The 12,642-nt window shown below is 50.9% G+C and overlaps 1 protein-coding gene across 1 annotated transcript in view; it reads right to left on the bottom strand.

The window, feature by feature from the left end:
• The window catches only part of LOC137306334 (latent-transforming growth factor beta-binding protein 3-like), a 160,959-nt gene extending 148,938 nt beyond the window's left edge, over window positions 1-12,021 (bottom strand). The window contains exon 1 of the mRNA XM_067975482.1: window positions 11,072-12,021. Coding sequence (XP_067831583.1) covers window positions 11,072-11,318 — 247 coding nt within the window. The 5' untranslated portion in view covers window positions 11,319-12,021. The remainder of the gene's footprint in view (window positions 1-11,071) is intronic.
• Window positions 12,022-12,642: the final 621 nt, after the last annotated feature.

Raw genomic sequence — 12,642 nt, 5'->3', positions numbered from 1 at the left:
AGCAAGGAAAATCACTTACCCCAATAAAACGATACGGCCAGAGGATGCACCTTCAACCGAAGCCAGCACAAGTGATCGGGAGACTTGCGAGGACAGAGAGGCCAACAATGAGGCAACGCCTCTGCCTCCTGCCCGCCATTTCCAGGTTTACAGCGCGGGCTCTCCCCTGCGGCTTGTGTGTCCTTAAGGTCTTAAACTAATTGTACACCGTTGCCTGTCAGCTTACAGTTTAAACAATTCCATTTTTGCAATGACTGTGACGTTGTGACGGTTTATAAATGTGGGAATGAATGGCGCACTTTCACATTAGAATCCAAACGCACTCCGTACAGGTTGCTATTCAGCTTGATTACCCTCTAGGTGATGGTGAAAAGTTTGGTCGCCACAGTGTGCAGAGCTGTACCCTCTCCAAGCACATACTCATCCCTCTACTTACATCCGTACTGCGCCAAAATCAAGATATCACACTGTCTCCTAAACTTTAACTCATTCTTCCTCAGGACTTCAAAACCATGGGATTTCTCACTTCCGTCTTCTCCCTACAATCTACTGGCTTTTTGAACCCAACCTTAGCATCATCTAAGCACTACTTCACAAGATAGTTATGGATGGGGAAGGCGATTCAGTCCTTCTTAATTCATCCATCCAGAAAGACCCTACAGAATCCAATTCTTTCTTAAATGCTTCCAGGATTTTTGCCTTCACTCCTCTATCTGGAAGTCTATTGCACACACATTGGTTACACTTTTGTGTGAAGGATTTCCTAATCACCTTCTAGTTTGAACGTCTATTCCTGATTTATCTCCTCCTTGCTTCAAACTCGATGGAGTCAAGAGTTTTGACCCTTCACCGAGGTTCCTCAATCAATACAGTGGTTTGTTCCATTTCCAGGTAGGTTGAGCTCCTGATTTTAGTCCCCCCCCCCGGAAGCTGAAGGTCAGAGGTCGCCGGGGCCTCCACCATTCCCCCGTCACCCCTCCCCTTCCCATTGTCGGGCTGGCAACTATCCCACCCCCCCCCCCCCCCCCGCCCTCCCTCCGACCAAGTCCGAATCTGGACAGGGGCAGGAAAGTGATGAAGTAAGGGAGTGGGATTATTGCTGGAGTTCCGATGCTCACTTTAATTAACGATCAAAGTTCATCGAGAAACCAGCCATTTGCCACTTAATTTTAGAAATTTCCAGACACGTCACTCAAAAACCAGATTATCAGGTTAGAAACCTCCTTGGCTGTAGCGTGGGTTCGTGCTGGGAATGGCACATGACACAGGGAGGAAAAATAGAACAAGAGATGGAACAAAAAAAAATAATTATAGCATTTATCCTGCTTAGGACAATGAGACTGAAATTTTATATTTTGAGGCCTTGGTTAAGTCCCCAGGCCTCGGGGCAGCTTTCCCATAACCACATAGTCTGGTCGAGGGCCAGATTATTCAGTTGCATTTTATTATTGCAGACTGATGGGCATTATTAAACCTTCGGTTTATCATATTCCAAGGCTTCCTCTTGCGGTGAAGCCAACTTTGGGGTGCCCATTCTCTATCCTCCTCTCCTGAAGTACCCGACTCCTCACTGGGTTACAGGTTCCACGGGTGACACCCACCCACCCACGCTCTGGTATATAACCCAAGCGGTTTTTCTGTACGTGTACAGCCGGATAACGTATGCTTAACCAAGCGCATAATCTAGGCAGTACTGAGGGAGCGCTGCAGGGTCGGAGGTGCCGTCTTTCAGACGAGGCCCCGTCTGCCCCTCTCTCAGGTGGATGTAAAAGATCCCGTGGCCACTATTTCGAAGAGGAGCAGGGGGGAGTTCTCCCTTGGGGGGGGGGGGTCTGGCCAATATCTATCCCTCAACCAAAGCATCTCGTTGCTGTTTGTGGGATCTTGCTGTGCACAAAATGGCTGCCGCGTTTCCTACTTTACAACAGCGAGAACACTTCAAATGCACTTCATTGGTTGTAAAGCGCTTTGGGACGTCCTGAGGTGGTGAAAGGCAGTGTAGAAATGGGAGTTTCTGTAAGTGTTGATAGGCAGCTGGACTGTGGAGTGCACCATCGCAAAGTCTGATCCCACCCTCATCTGACAAACACACACACCACATATAACACTTTCCAGCAGGGATCACCGGGCAGCTTTCTGGAGCAGGACCCGTGGCTGATTTCTCCCCTCCCTAACCCAAGGGTAATTACGGAGCCCCAGATGGGATTAGCTAACTCAACACAAACCATGGAATGAACATGGAATCTTCATGTTCCTACTACACTGGGAGTATACCGCACTGGGACTGGTCCCCACTGGGAGTATACCGCACTGGGACTGTTCCCCACTGGGAGTATACCGCACCGGGACTGCTCCCCACTGGGAGTATACCGCGCCGGGACTGTTCCCCACTGGGAGTATACCGCACTGGGACTGTTCCCCACTGGGAGTATACCGCACCGGGACTGCTCCCCACTGGGAGTATACCGCACTGGGACTGCTCCCCACTGGGAGTATACCGCACTGGGACTGCTCCCCACTGGGAGTATACCGCACCGGGACTGCTCCCCACTGGGAGTATACCGCACTGGGACTGCTCCCCACTGGGAGTATACCGCACCGGGACTGCTCCCCACTGGGAGTATACCGCACCGGGACTGCTCCCCACTGGGAGTATACCGCACCGGGACTGCTCCCCACTGGGAGTATACCGCACCGGGACTGCTCCCCACTGGGAGTATACCGCACCGGGACTGCTCCCCACTGGGAGTATACCGCACCGGGACTGCTCCCCACTGGGAGTATACCGCACTGGGACTGTTCCCCACTGGGAGTATACCGCACCGGGACTGCTCCCCACTGGGAGTATACCGCACTGGGACTGCTCCCCACTGGGAGTATACCGCACTGGGACTGGTCCCCACTGGGAGTATACCGCACTGGGACTGGTCCCCACTGGGAGTATACCGCACCGGGACTGCTCCCCACTGGGAGTATACCGCACTGGGACTGCTCCCCACTGGGAGTATACCGCACCGGGACTGTTCCCCACTGGGAGTATACCGCACTGGGACTGGTCCCCACTGGGAGTATACCGCACTGGGACTGCTCCCCACTGGGAGTATACCGCACTGGGACTGGTCCCCACTGGGAGTATACCGCACTGGGACTGCTCCCCACTGGGAGTATACCGCACCGGGACTGTTCCCCACTGGGAGTATACCGCACTGGGACTGTTCCCCACTGGGAGTATACCGCACCGGGACTGTTCCCCACTGGGAGTATACCGCACTGGGACTGGTCCCCACTGGGAGTATACCGCGCCGGGACTGTTCCCCACTGGGAGTATACCGCACCGGGACTGTTCCCCACTGGGAGTATACCGCACCGGGACTGTTCCCCACTGGGAGTATACCGCACCGGGACTGGTCCCCACTGGGAGTATACCGCACCGGGACTGTTCCCCACTGGGAGTATACCGCACCGGGACTGTTCCCCACTGGGAGTATACCGCACTGGGACTGTTCCCCACTGGGAGTATACCGCACCGGGACTGTTCCCCACTGGGAGTATACCGCACCGGGACTGTTCCCCACTGGGAGTATACCGCGCCGGGACTGTTCCCCACTGGGAGTATATCGCACTGGGGCTGTTCCCCACTGGGAGTATACCGCGCCGGGACTGTTCCCCACTGGGAGTATATCGCACTGGGACTGCTCCCCACTGGGAGTATACCGCACCGGGACTGGTCCCCACTGGGAGTATACCGCGCCGGGACTGCTCCCCACTGGGAGTATACCGCACCGGGACTGTTCCCCACTGGGAGTATACCGCACCGGGACTGCTCCCCACTGGGAGTATACCGCACTGGGACTATTCCCCATCGGGAGTATACCGCACCGGGACTGTTCCCCACTGGGAGTATACCGCACTGGGACTATTCTCCATCGGGAGTATACCGCACCGGGACTATTCCCCACTGGGAGTATTCTGCACCGGGTGTGCACCGCACCGGGAGTATTCCCCACCGGGAGTATACCCCACCGGGAGTATTCCCCACCGGGAGTATACCGCACCGGGAGTATTCCCCACCGGGAGTATTCCCCACCGGGAGTATACCGCACTGGGAGTATACCGCACCGGGAGTATTCCCCACTAGGAGTATTCTGGACCTGGTGTGCACCGCACCGGGACTATTCCCCACCGGGAGTATACCGCACCGGGACTATTCCCCACCGGGAGTATACCGGACCGGGACTATTCCCCACCGGGAGTATACCGCACCGGGACTATTTCCCACCGGGAGTATACCATACCAGGACTATTCCCCACCAGGAGTATACCGCACCGTGAGTATTCCCCACCGGGAGTATACCGCACCGGGACTATTCCCCACCGGGAGTATACCGCACCGTGAGTATTCCCCACCGGGAGTATACCACACCAGGACTATTCCCCACTGGGAGTATACCGCACCGGGAGTATAGTCACCAAACGAGGGGCTGAATGGGCAGTACTTCTTATTAGAGCTTGAGCTCATCCTGGGCTCTTCTGCAGCCAATGACGGAGATGTCCCGAGGAGATGACGGAGATGCTCATCGTGTCACCTACTCCGACCTATCTTCCCGGCCACACATCCTCAGGTCCTGTTTCATTGCTTGTCCCCCGCTCCATCATTGGGGAGGCCATTATTTCGAGCACTGCCACCTCTGCTCTTTGCAACTCTCCCTCGCTACCTCTCTCTCCTCCTTCAAAAGCTTCTTTCAAAACCCATCTCTTCGTCCATGCACTGGGCTCCCACCCAAACCCTTTTCCCCGCTTACACTCCCCTTCCCCCTTTGTAAAGCAGTCTGAGGGATACTGTATAAAGGCGAGTTGTTGCTGGATGGGGATATGTCTCCTCTTTAATTAGAGGTTGCAGTCCAAAGATTTTTTTTTTTAGCAATGAGGCTTCACAACAATCAGCCCGCTGAGCTAGTGATATCATGTGGTCTGTTCCTCTACTGTTGGGAAATCGCAGCCAATCACCAGGAACCTTTAGACAGCTATCATTATTAGCCTCAGTTGTGGCTCAGTGTTGTTACACTCTTGTCTCTAACTCAGAAGGTTGTGGGTTCATTTTTTTTATTCGTTCATGGGATGTGGGCGTCGCTGGCGAGGCCGGCATTTATTGCCCATCCCTAATTGCCCCTTGAGAAGGTGGTGGTGAGCCGCCTTCTTGAACCGCTGCAGTCCTTGTGGTGAAGGTTCTCCCACAGTGCTGTTAGGAAGGGAGTTCCAGGATTTTGACCCAGCGACGATGAAGGAACGGCCGATATATTTCCAAGTCGGGATGGTGTGTGACTTGGAGGGGAACGTGCAGGTGGTGTTGTTCCCATGCGCCTGCTGCTCTTGTCCTTCCAGGTGGTAGAGGTCGTGGGTTTGGGAGGTGCTGTCGAAGAAGCCTTGGCGAGTTGCTGCAGTGCATCCTGTGGATGGTACACACTGCAGCCACTGTGCGCCGGTGGTGAAGGGAGTGAATGTTTAGGGTGGTGGATGGGGTGCCAATCAAGTGGGCTGCTTTGTCCTGGATGGTGTCGAGCTTCTTGAGTGTTGTTGGAGCTGCACTCATCCAGGAACGTGGAGAGTATTCCATCACACTCCTGACTTGTGCCTTGTAGATGGTGGAAAGGCTTTGGGGAGTCAGGAGGTGAGTCACTCGCCGCAGAATACCCAGTTCATATTCCCACTCCAGTGACTTAAGCATAAAATCCAGGCTGACACTCCCGGTGCCAGTACTGAGGGAGTGCTGCACTGTCGGAGGTGTCGTCTTTCAGACGAGATATCAAACCGAGGCTCCATCTGCCCTCTCAAGTGGATGTAAAAGATCCCGTAACACTATTTTTGAAGAAGTGCAGAAAGACTTCTCCCTGGCTAATATTTATCCCTCAACCAACGTCACTAAAACGGATGATCTGGTTATTATCATGCTGCGGTCTGTGGGATCTTGCTGTGCACAATTTGGCTGCCATGTTTCCTACATTACAACGGTGACTACACTTCAAAAGTAAAATGCTTTGGGACGTCATGAATACAAGTCTTTCTTTTCTATTTTACTATTTTTTTACTACATGGTTTGGCTGCGGTTGGGTAAAATAACAGAGGAGTTTGTGCCACCGATGGCTGAATGGGTAAATGCGAAACCCCCTGTACGTTCCTGAGCCACACAGGCCAGGCGGCCTCAAGTCCAATCCCTGGTCAGTGCTGAGTTAGCTGATATTTATGGGGAGGCTACAACAGGGCTCAGCCCATCTACACGAGGGAGGGAGAGAGGGGGAAAAAGTCAGCCAGGGTTCGGCTCCTGATCTCCTGTTGGAAAATTAAGTGCTCGGATCAGTTTCAGCTGTGCTGCCCTCCACAGTTGAGTAGCCCGTTGACACTCACTGTCCAGGTTTCCAGGCGGGAGAATTCCTAGTTGAGTGAGGCACTGGAGGATAGGGAAACCGTATCCCAGAACGAGTAAGCACGTACGGGAGGAGAGAGAGGGGGGTGAGGGTTAGAAAATGCAGTGGAGGAGAAGAACACAAGAGGAGAAAACAAAGCACATTGTACAGAAGGCAATGATGTGTAATTTAGGCTGTAAAAGGTGTCTCCAGACAGAGATGTGTTGCACTAAACGAGGCGCTGCTTGGATGCTGATGATGGCAGATTTGCATGAACGTATCCATATATGTTATTAAAAATCTTATGTATGCACACGGTTGCTGGCCAACTTCCTGTTGTCGTGATTTTTGGTCACACTTTATGTCAACATTTAGAATAGAAATCCCATAAGTAAACAGTTGCCTGTAACGACGTAGTGGCAGACTCTGGCCAGCAGGTGGTGCTGTGGAGTGAGGTTCTGCGATTTCTCTCTCAACTGCTTGGCCAACTTGTATATTAAAACAAATGACTTTAATTCGTCAACTGACCATGCACTAGTGTTAATTTTATAAGTTAATTTCAAGACTTGGTTCGAACTAAATCTCACTTCTGAGCCAGAAGGTTCAAGTCCCGCGTCAGGGCCAATAATCTAAAAACTGACTAAGGGAGTGCTGCATTGTCAGAGGTGCCGCCTCCCAGATGAGACAACGAGCAGAGGATGTTAAAGATCCCATGGCACTATTGGAAAGAGAGTAGAGTCAACATTTCTCTCTCAACATCTAGCCCCAGAAATAGATTAACTGGATGTTGTCTTCATGGCTGTTTCTGGACGCCGATAGTACAGAATAGCTGCCATGTTTATCGACATAATTACAGTCACTACCCCAGAAAAAGTGATTCACTCAGATTTATTTATAGAAGTACTTTTTGTTTTCCCCCATTTCTTTTAGAATTATAGCTACCAAGTTTGTTAAAAGTGGGATTCAGCAGACTACTCCCTCCCTCCCCCGTCCATGCGAATCCTAACACAATTACTGTTAAGTGCCCCGTGCTACATTGATAAAAGTGATTTGATCATCATTGAATCTATGACTCCGATGGCCAGAAGCTGAGTGGGACCCAGGAGGATTCAGAATCCACTCTCTGCTTAGTAAAACTATATTTTTTTAAAAAATGACTCACAGGGTCACAGACTTAAAATAAAAATGATACAGTGTTAATTTTTTTTTAAAGTTATACAACTCCTCTATTGAGCAGTTGTGTGTTCATCAAGGTGAAGGATATCAGTACTGGGAACGGAACACTTTCCATTTCAGGCTCCCAGTGTCAGCATCAAACACTCCCAGGGCAGCTACAGCACGGATTAGATACAGAGTAAAGCTCCCTCGACACTGTCCCATTAAACACTCCCAGGGCAGCTACAGCACGGGTTAGATACAGAGTAAAGCTCCCTCTACACTGACCCGTCAAACACTCCCAGGGCAGGTACAGGGTTAGATACAGAGTAAAGCTCCCTCTACACTGTCCCGTCAAACACTCCCAGGGCAGGTACAGGGTTAGATACAGAGTAAAGCTCCCTCTACACTGACCCGTCAAACACTCCCAGGGCAGGTACAGGGTTAGATACAGAGTAAAGCTCCCTCTACACTGTCCCGTCAAACACTCCCAGGGCAGGCACAGCACAGGTTAGATACAGAGTAAAGCTCCCTCTACACTGACCCGTCAAACACTCCCAGGGCAGGTACAGGGTTCGATACAGAGTAAAGCTCCCTCTACACTGTCCCGTCAAACACTCCCAGGGCAGGTACAGGGTTAGATACAGAGTAAAGCTCCCTCTACACTGTCCCGTCAAACACTCCCAGGGCAGGTACAGCACGGGTTAAATACAGAGTAAAGCTCCCTCTACACTGTCCCGTCAAACACTCCCAGGGCAGGTACAGCACGGGTTAAATACAGAGTAAAGCTCCCTCTACACTGTCCCATCAAACACTCCCAGGGCAGGTACAGCACAGGTTAAATACAGAGTAAAGCTCCCTCTACACTGTCCCATCAAACACTCCCAGGGCAGGTACAGCACGGGTTAAATACAGAGTAAAGCTCCCTCTACACTGTCCCATCAAACACTCCCAGGGCAGGTACAGCACGGGTTAGATACAGAGTAAAGCTCCCTCTACACTGTCCCATCAAACTCTCCCAGGGCAGGTACAGCACGGGTTAAATACAGAGTAGAGTGGTTAGTCCACAGTTAGAATATTGTGTCCAGTATTGGGTGCCTGAATTTAGGAAGACCGTGTAGAGAGTGCAGCAGAGATTTACTAGGCTAGTACCGGGGATAAGATACTTTAGTTATAGGAAAGACTAGAGCAACTTGAGCTCTTTTCAATAATACAGATAAGGTTAAGAGGAGAACTGTAGAAGTGTTCACAATTGTGAGAGACATTGATAAGGTAAATTGGGAAAAGCTATTTCCACTGGTCGATGGCTAGAGAGTATAAATTTAAGATCACCACCAAAAGAACAAAGCGACAGGCCAGGAGAATCTTGTTTTTTTATCCAAAAAGGTTGTCAGGACCTGGAACGCCTGACCAGAAACAGTGGTAGTGGCAGAATTCATAACAGGTCTTAAATTGGAAGTGGATAAATATTTTAAAAGTAAACATTTCAAAAGGGTATGTTAAAAGGGCAGGGGGTGGGACCTTGTGGATATATCTTTCTGGGACCTTGTGGATATAACCAAACGGTCTACTGTGCTGTAACATTCTGGTATGAAACGCTGCCACGCTGTAAGACTGTGGTGAAAATTGAATTTTATTTTAATAAACACACCTTTTTGGTGTTTGGTTTATAGTTTAGAAATTCCTGTACAGCCCACTGTAAATCTGGAGTGTCCGGCCCAACGCTGGACAGATGGCGAGCACAGAGCCTGAGGGTGGCATTTGCCCATCTAATTGAATTTAAGTTGCACTTATCATGTGAAAACGCCTCACAGGATAGCTCAGTCGCTGTTGTTGTGTAGGCCAGTCCGCCCTCGGAACACCCCACAATCAGCAGTGAGATCAACCACCAGTTAATGTGCATTTTGGTGGCGTTGGTTGAGAGAGGAAAGTCGGCCCCGGGGCAGCACTCCCCCCTCCTGCTCGTCTACCAATAGCGGCCGTGGGATATTCGATACCCACCTGAACAGGCAGACGGGGGCCTCGGTTTGACGTCTCACCTGGAGGACGCCACCTCTAACAAGGCACTGGGAGTGTCAGCCTGGATTACGCACTCGAGCGCTGGCGTTTCAAACCCACAACTTTCTGAGCCGGAGGCAGGTGTGTAACTAATTGACTAAGTGAGACAGGGAGGGAGGGGAAGGTCGGTGAGCCAAACAGCCTTCCGCCCTTTCCCATGGCCTGCTCAGACGGGTGACATTGGAGGTGGTCGGCGCACAAATGACGAATTTGCTTGGGGGGGGAGGGGGGGGGGTAGCAGAGCCCTTGCGCCAAAGCTACCGGATGAGGTCACGGCAGCGAATTCTCGGTCGCTAAGAAAACGGTGTCACGGCCCACTTCCGTCTTCGAGTTTATTCTGATTGGTGCAGTAACCACACGCAGCTGAGGAGAGCCCCCCCGCCCCCTCCACCCCCCCCACTTCAAGCTGAGTGGCACTGAAACTTTACAGAGTTCACAAAGTTCCTGAAACCATTCCCAAAATTAATGGAAGCAAGAAGTGAAGTTGAAATCTGGCCCGCTGATGCACGAGAAAGATCCAGGCTACCACTGATCACTTTTACAGACACAGCAACCAGACAGATAGACAGACAGACAGACTTTCAGGCTTTACCATAAAGGACACAGAGGCAGACTGATTGGGCAGTCTTAAACAGTGCATGAACAGTAATACAGAATTCTTGCCTTCCACCGGGACAAAAAGACAAGGCTAAATACTCCACCCCACCCCACGCCCCCCCCCTCCCCTATTTCTCTCCACTCCTGGGAGCGTTAACTCTTGTTTGGGGTACAGGGTGGCCACGTGGGAGCCTAGGCGGTCAAACTATTCCACCATGGAGTGCATCACGGTCAAGCTGGCTCATGTCCTCATGTGTATAGCCTTCCCAACGGGGGGGCTGGGGGGGGGGGGGAGCGTCACTCTGATAGAGATGAGGAGTGGGAACCCTAGCTGATTTCCCCCTTTCCCTCGTCCGACTGGTGATTGACAAAGCTTGGTTTGAAAGGTGCGAAAGCAGCCAGGATACACTAAGCCTTTACACAAAAACAGAAGAGAGATTTAAAAGGTACATATTAGACTGAAAAGCGATGGGTTGCAAATTGAGCCTTTAAACTGGTCCCTTTGCCTGGTGCTCACCACAGGGAAGTAATACACACCACAATAATTTAAATTTAGAATTGAATTACATCGTATGTATTTTTGTGTCTTCAGCCTGTCGCAGCTTTTAATTCAATTTCACACCGAGAAAACCCCAACCACATTTTTTTTTTTTAGAAAACCTCAAGAGAAAATGAAATCTTATTTGTAACTAGGCAGGGAGATGTGACATTAAAACGCTAGCTAGGTTTAACTAATAGTTTCTAAGTGGAGCGCACCTGGTCCCGTTACGGAAGGATTCCTGCCCCATTAAACCGGGGATCTGTCTGCGCCAGAGCCCGAAGGGTTAAACAGCTGGCATCGTAACGGAGGGATCACTTACCTACTCGGAACCCAGAGCCAGTGAGGGTGTCTGCTGCATGCCCATTCTCACTGATTAGGGTGGTGGTGTTTCCCCGCTGACAGCTGTCCTGGCAATGACCCTTCACACAAGTCCGTTTACAGATTGTCGGAGTGAAGACCACTTTGAAGCGTCCCTGCGCCTCATTCCCTTCCACCGAGACCACCGCCAGCATGGCAACCCCCAGCGACACGAACAACCACAGAGGCTTGAAATCCATGGAACACATATCAGCATCCCAGCTCAGAGGCCTCGTCCCCTCTCTGTTTCACTCTCTCTCTCTCTCTCTCTCTCCACTGTCTGCAAATAGCTGACAAAAACTACAACAACACTGCACAGTACCAACAGAATGCTTGGTTTACTAAACTGTGGGACAGGCTCCAAGTCCACATTGGAAGTGGGGGGGTGGGGGGGTGTGTCCTGAACTTCAGGACAAAATACTCTCTTACACTCTTTTCAACAAAAAAAAAGAGACGGGGAGGAGGAGACTAGCAAGAGAGGGAAATGGAAAGAAAAAAAAGATTCCCGGAACTTGTGGAGGTTTTAGTTCTTTCAAGTTGGCAAGAAAAAGAAAATACTTTTTTTTTTAAAAAAAAAGAGGGAGAGAGAGAGAGGGAGCCCTGTAGCCGATCCCTAGACGTGATCTCGAATGCTGGCAGCAGCCCAAGGGCTCTGAAAAGTTGAAGTGACTGCTCTGTTACTGAAGCTCGAGTCTGCAAACACAATAAGGCAGCTGTACATGTCAGTCCTTGCTCAAGCTTTCGAACTTTCCCACTAGCTTTCCAGGTTGGGCTTTCTCAGCGACCAGTCATCAGTTCACTCAGGCTGCACACAGCCGTGGTGGGGCCAGACTCTGCTCGCTGTCACGGTTGGGCATCCTCCGCTTGACTGCCGAGATCCTTTCACACACGTCTCAGGGTTCCGACAGTAAACGAAAGCTCACTCAAATCGCTGGTGAAGTTAAAAAAGAAAGGAGACAATCACAGCATGCTCAGTCCCTGATTCCCCCCCCCCCAACCACCGATTTGCAATTTTCATTTTCTCTGCAGAAAAAAAAAGTCATGCTTTTCATAGTAGATGCAGCACAGAAGGAGGCCATTAGGTCCATCGGATCTGTGCCAGCTCGTTGAAAGAGCTATCCAACTCTCCCATTCCCCAACTCTTTGACCAAAGGTATCAGCCATGGCTCAATTGGTCGCACTCTGCTCTCTGAATCAGACGGTTGTGGGTTCATAGTCCCACTCTAGAGATTTAAGCACAAAATCCAGGCTGATACTCTGTTGGAGGCGCTGTCTTTCGGATGAGATATTAAACCGAGGCCCCGTCTGCTCTCTCCAGGTGGATATAAAAGATCCCGTGGCCACTATCTTAAAGAAGAGCAGCGGAGTTATCCGATCCTGGCCAACGTTTATCCCTCAACCAACCACTAGAACAGATTAGCTGGTCGTTATTGCATTGCTGTCTGTGGGAGCTTGCTGCGTGCAAATTGGCTGCCCAGCGTCACCCCTATTGGTTTATTTAAAATAGGCAACTGATGCCTCCTTATCTGCAAA

Source organism: Heptranchias perlo, chromosome 43 (genome assembly GCF_035084215.1).
Source record: "Heptranchias perlo isolate sHepPer1 chromosome 43, sHepPer1.hap1, whole genome shotgun sequence".
Lineage (NCBI taxonomy): Eukaryota > Metazoa > Chordata > Chondrichthyes > Hexanchiformes > Hexanchidae > Heptranchias > Heptranchias perlo.
The sequence above is the reverse complement of the archived record's forward strand: the minus strand, read 5'-3'. Positions and strand labels throughout refer to the sequence as shown.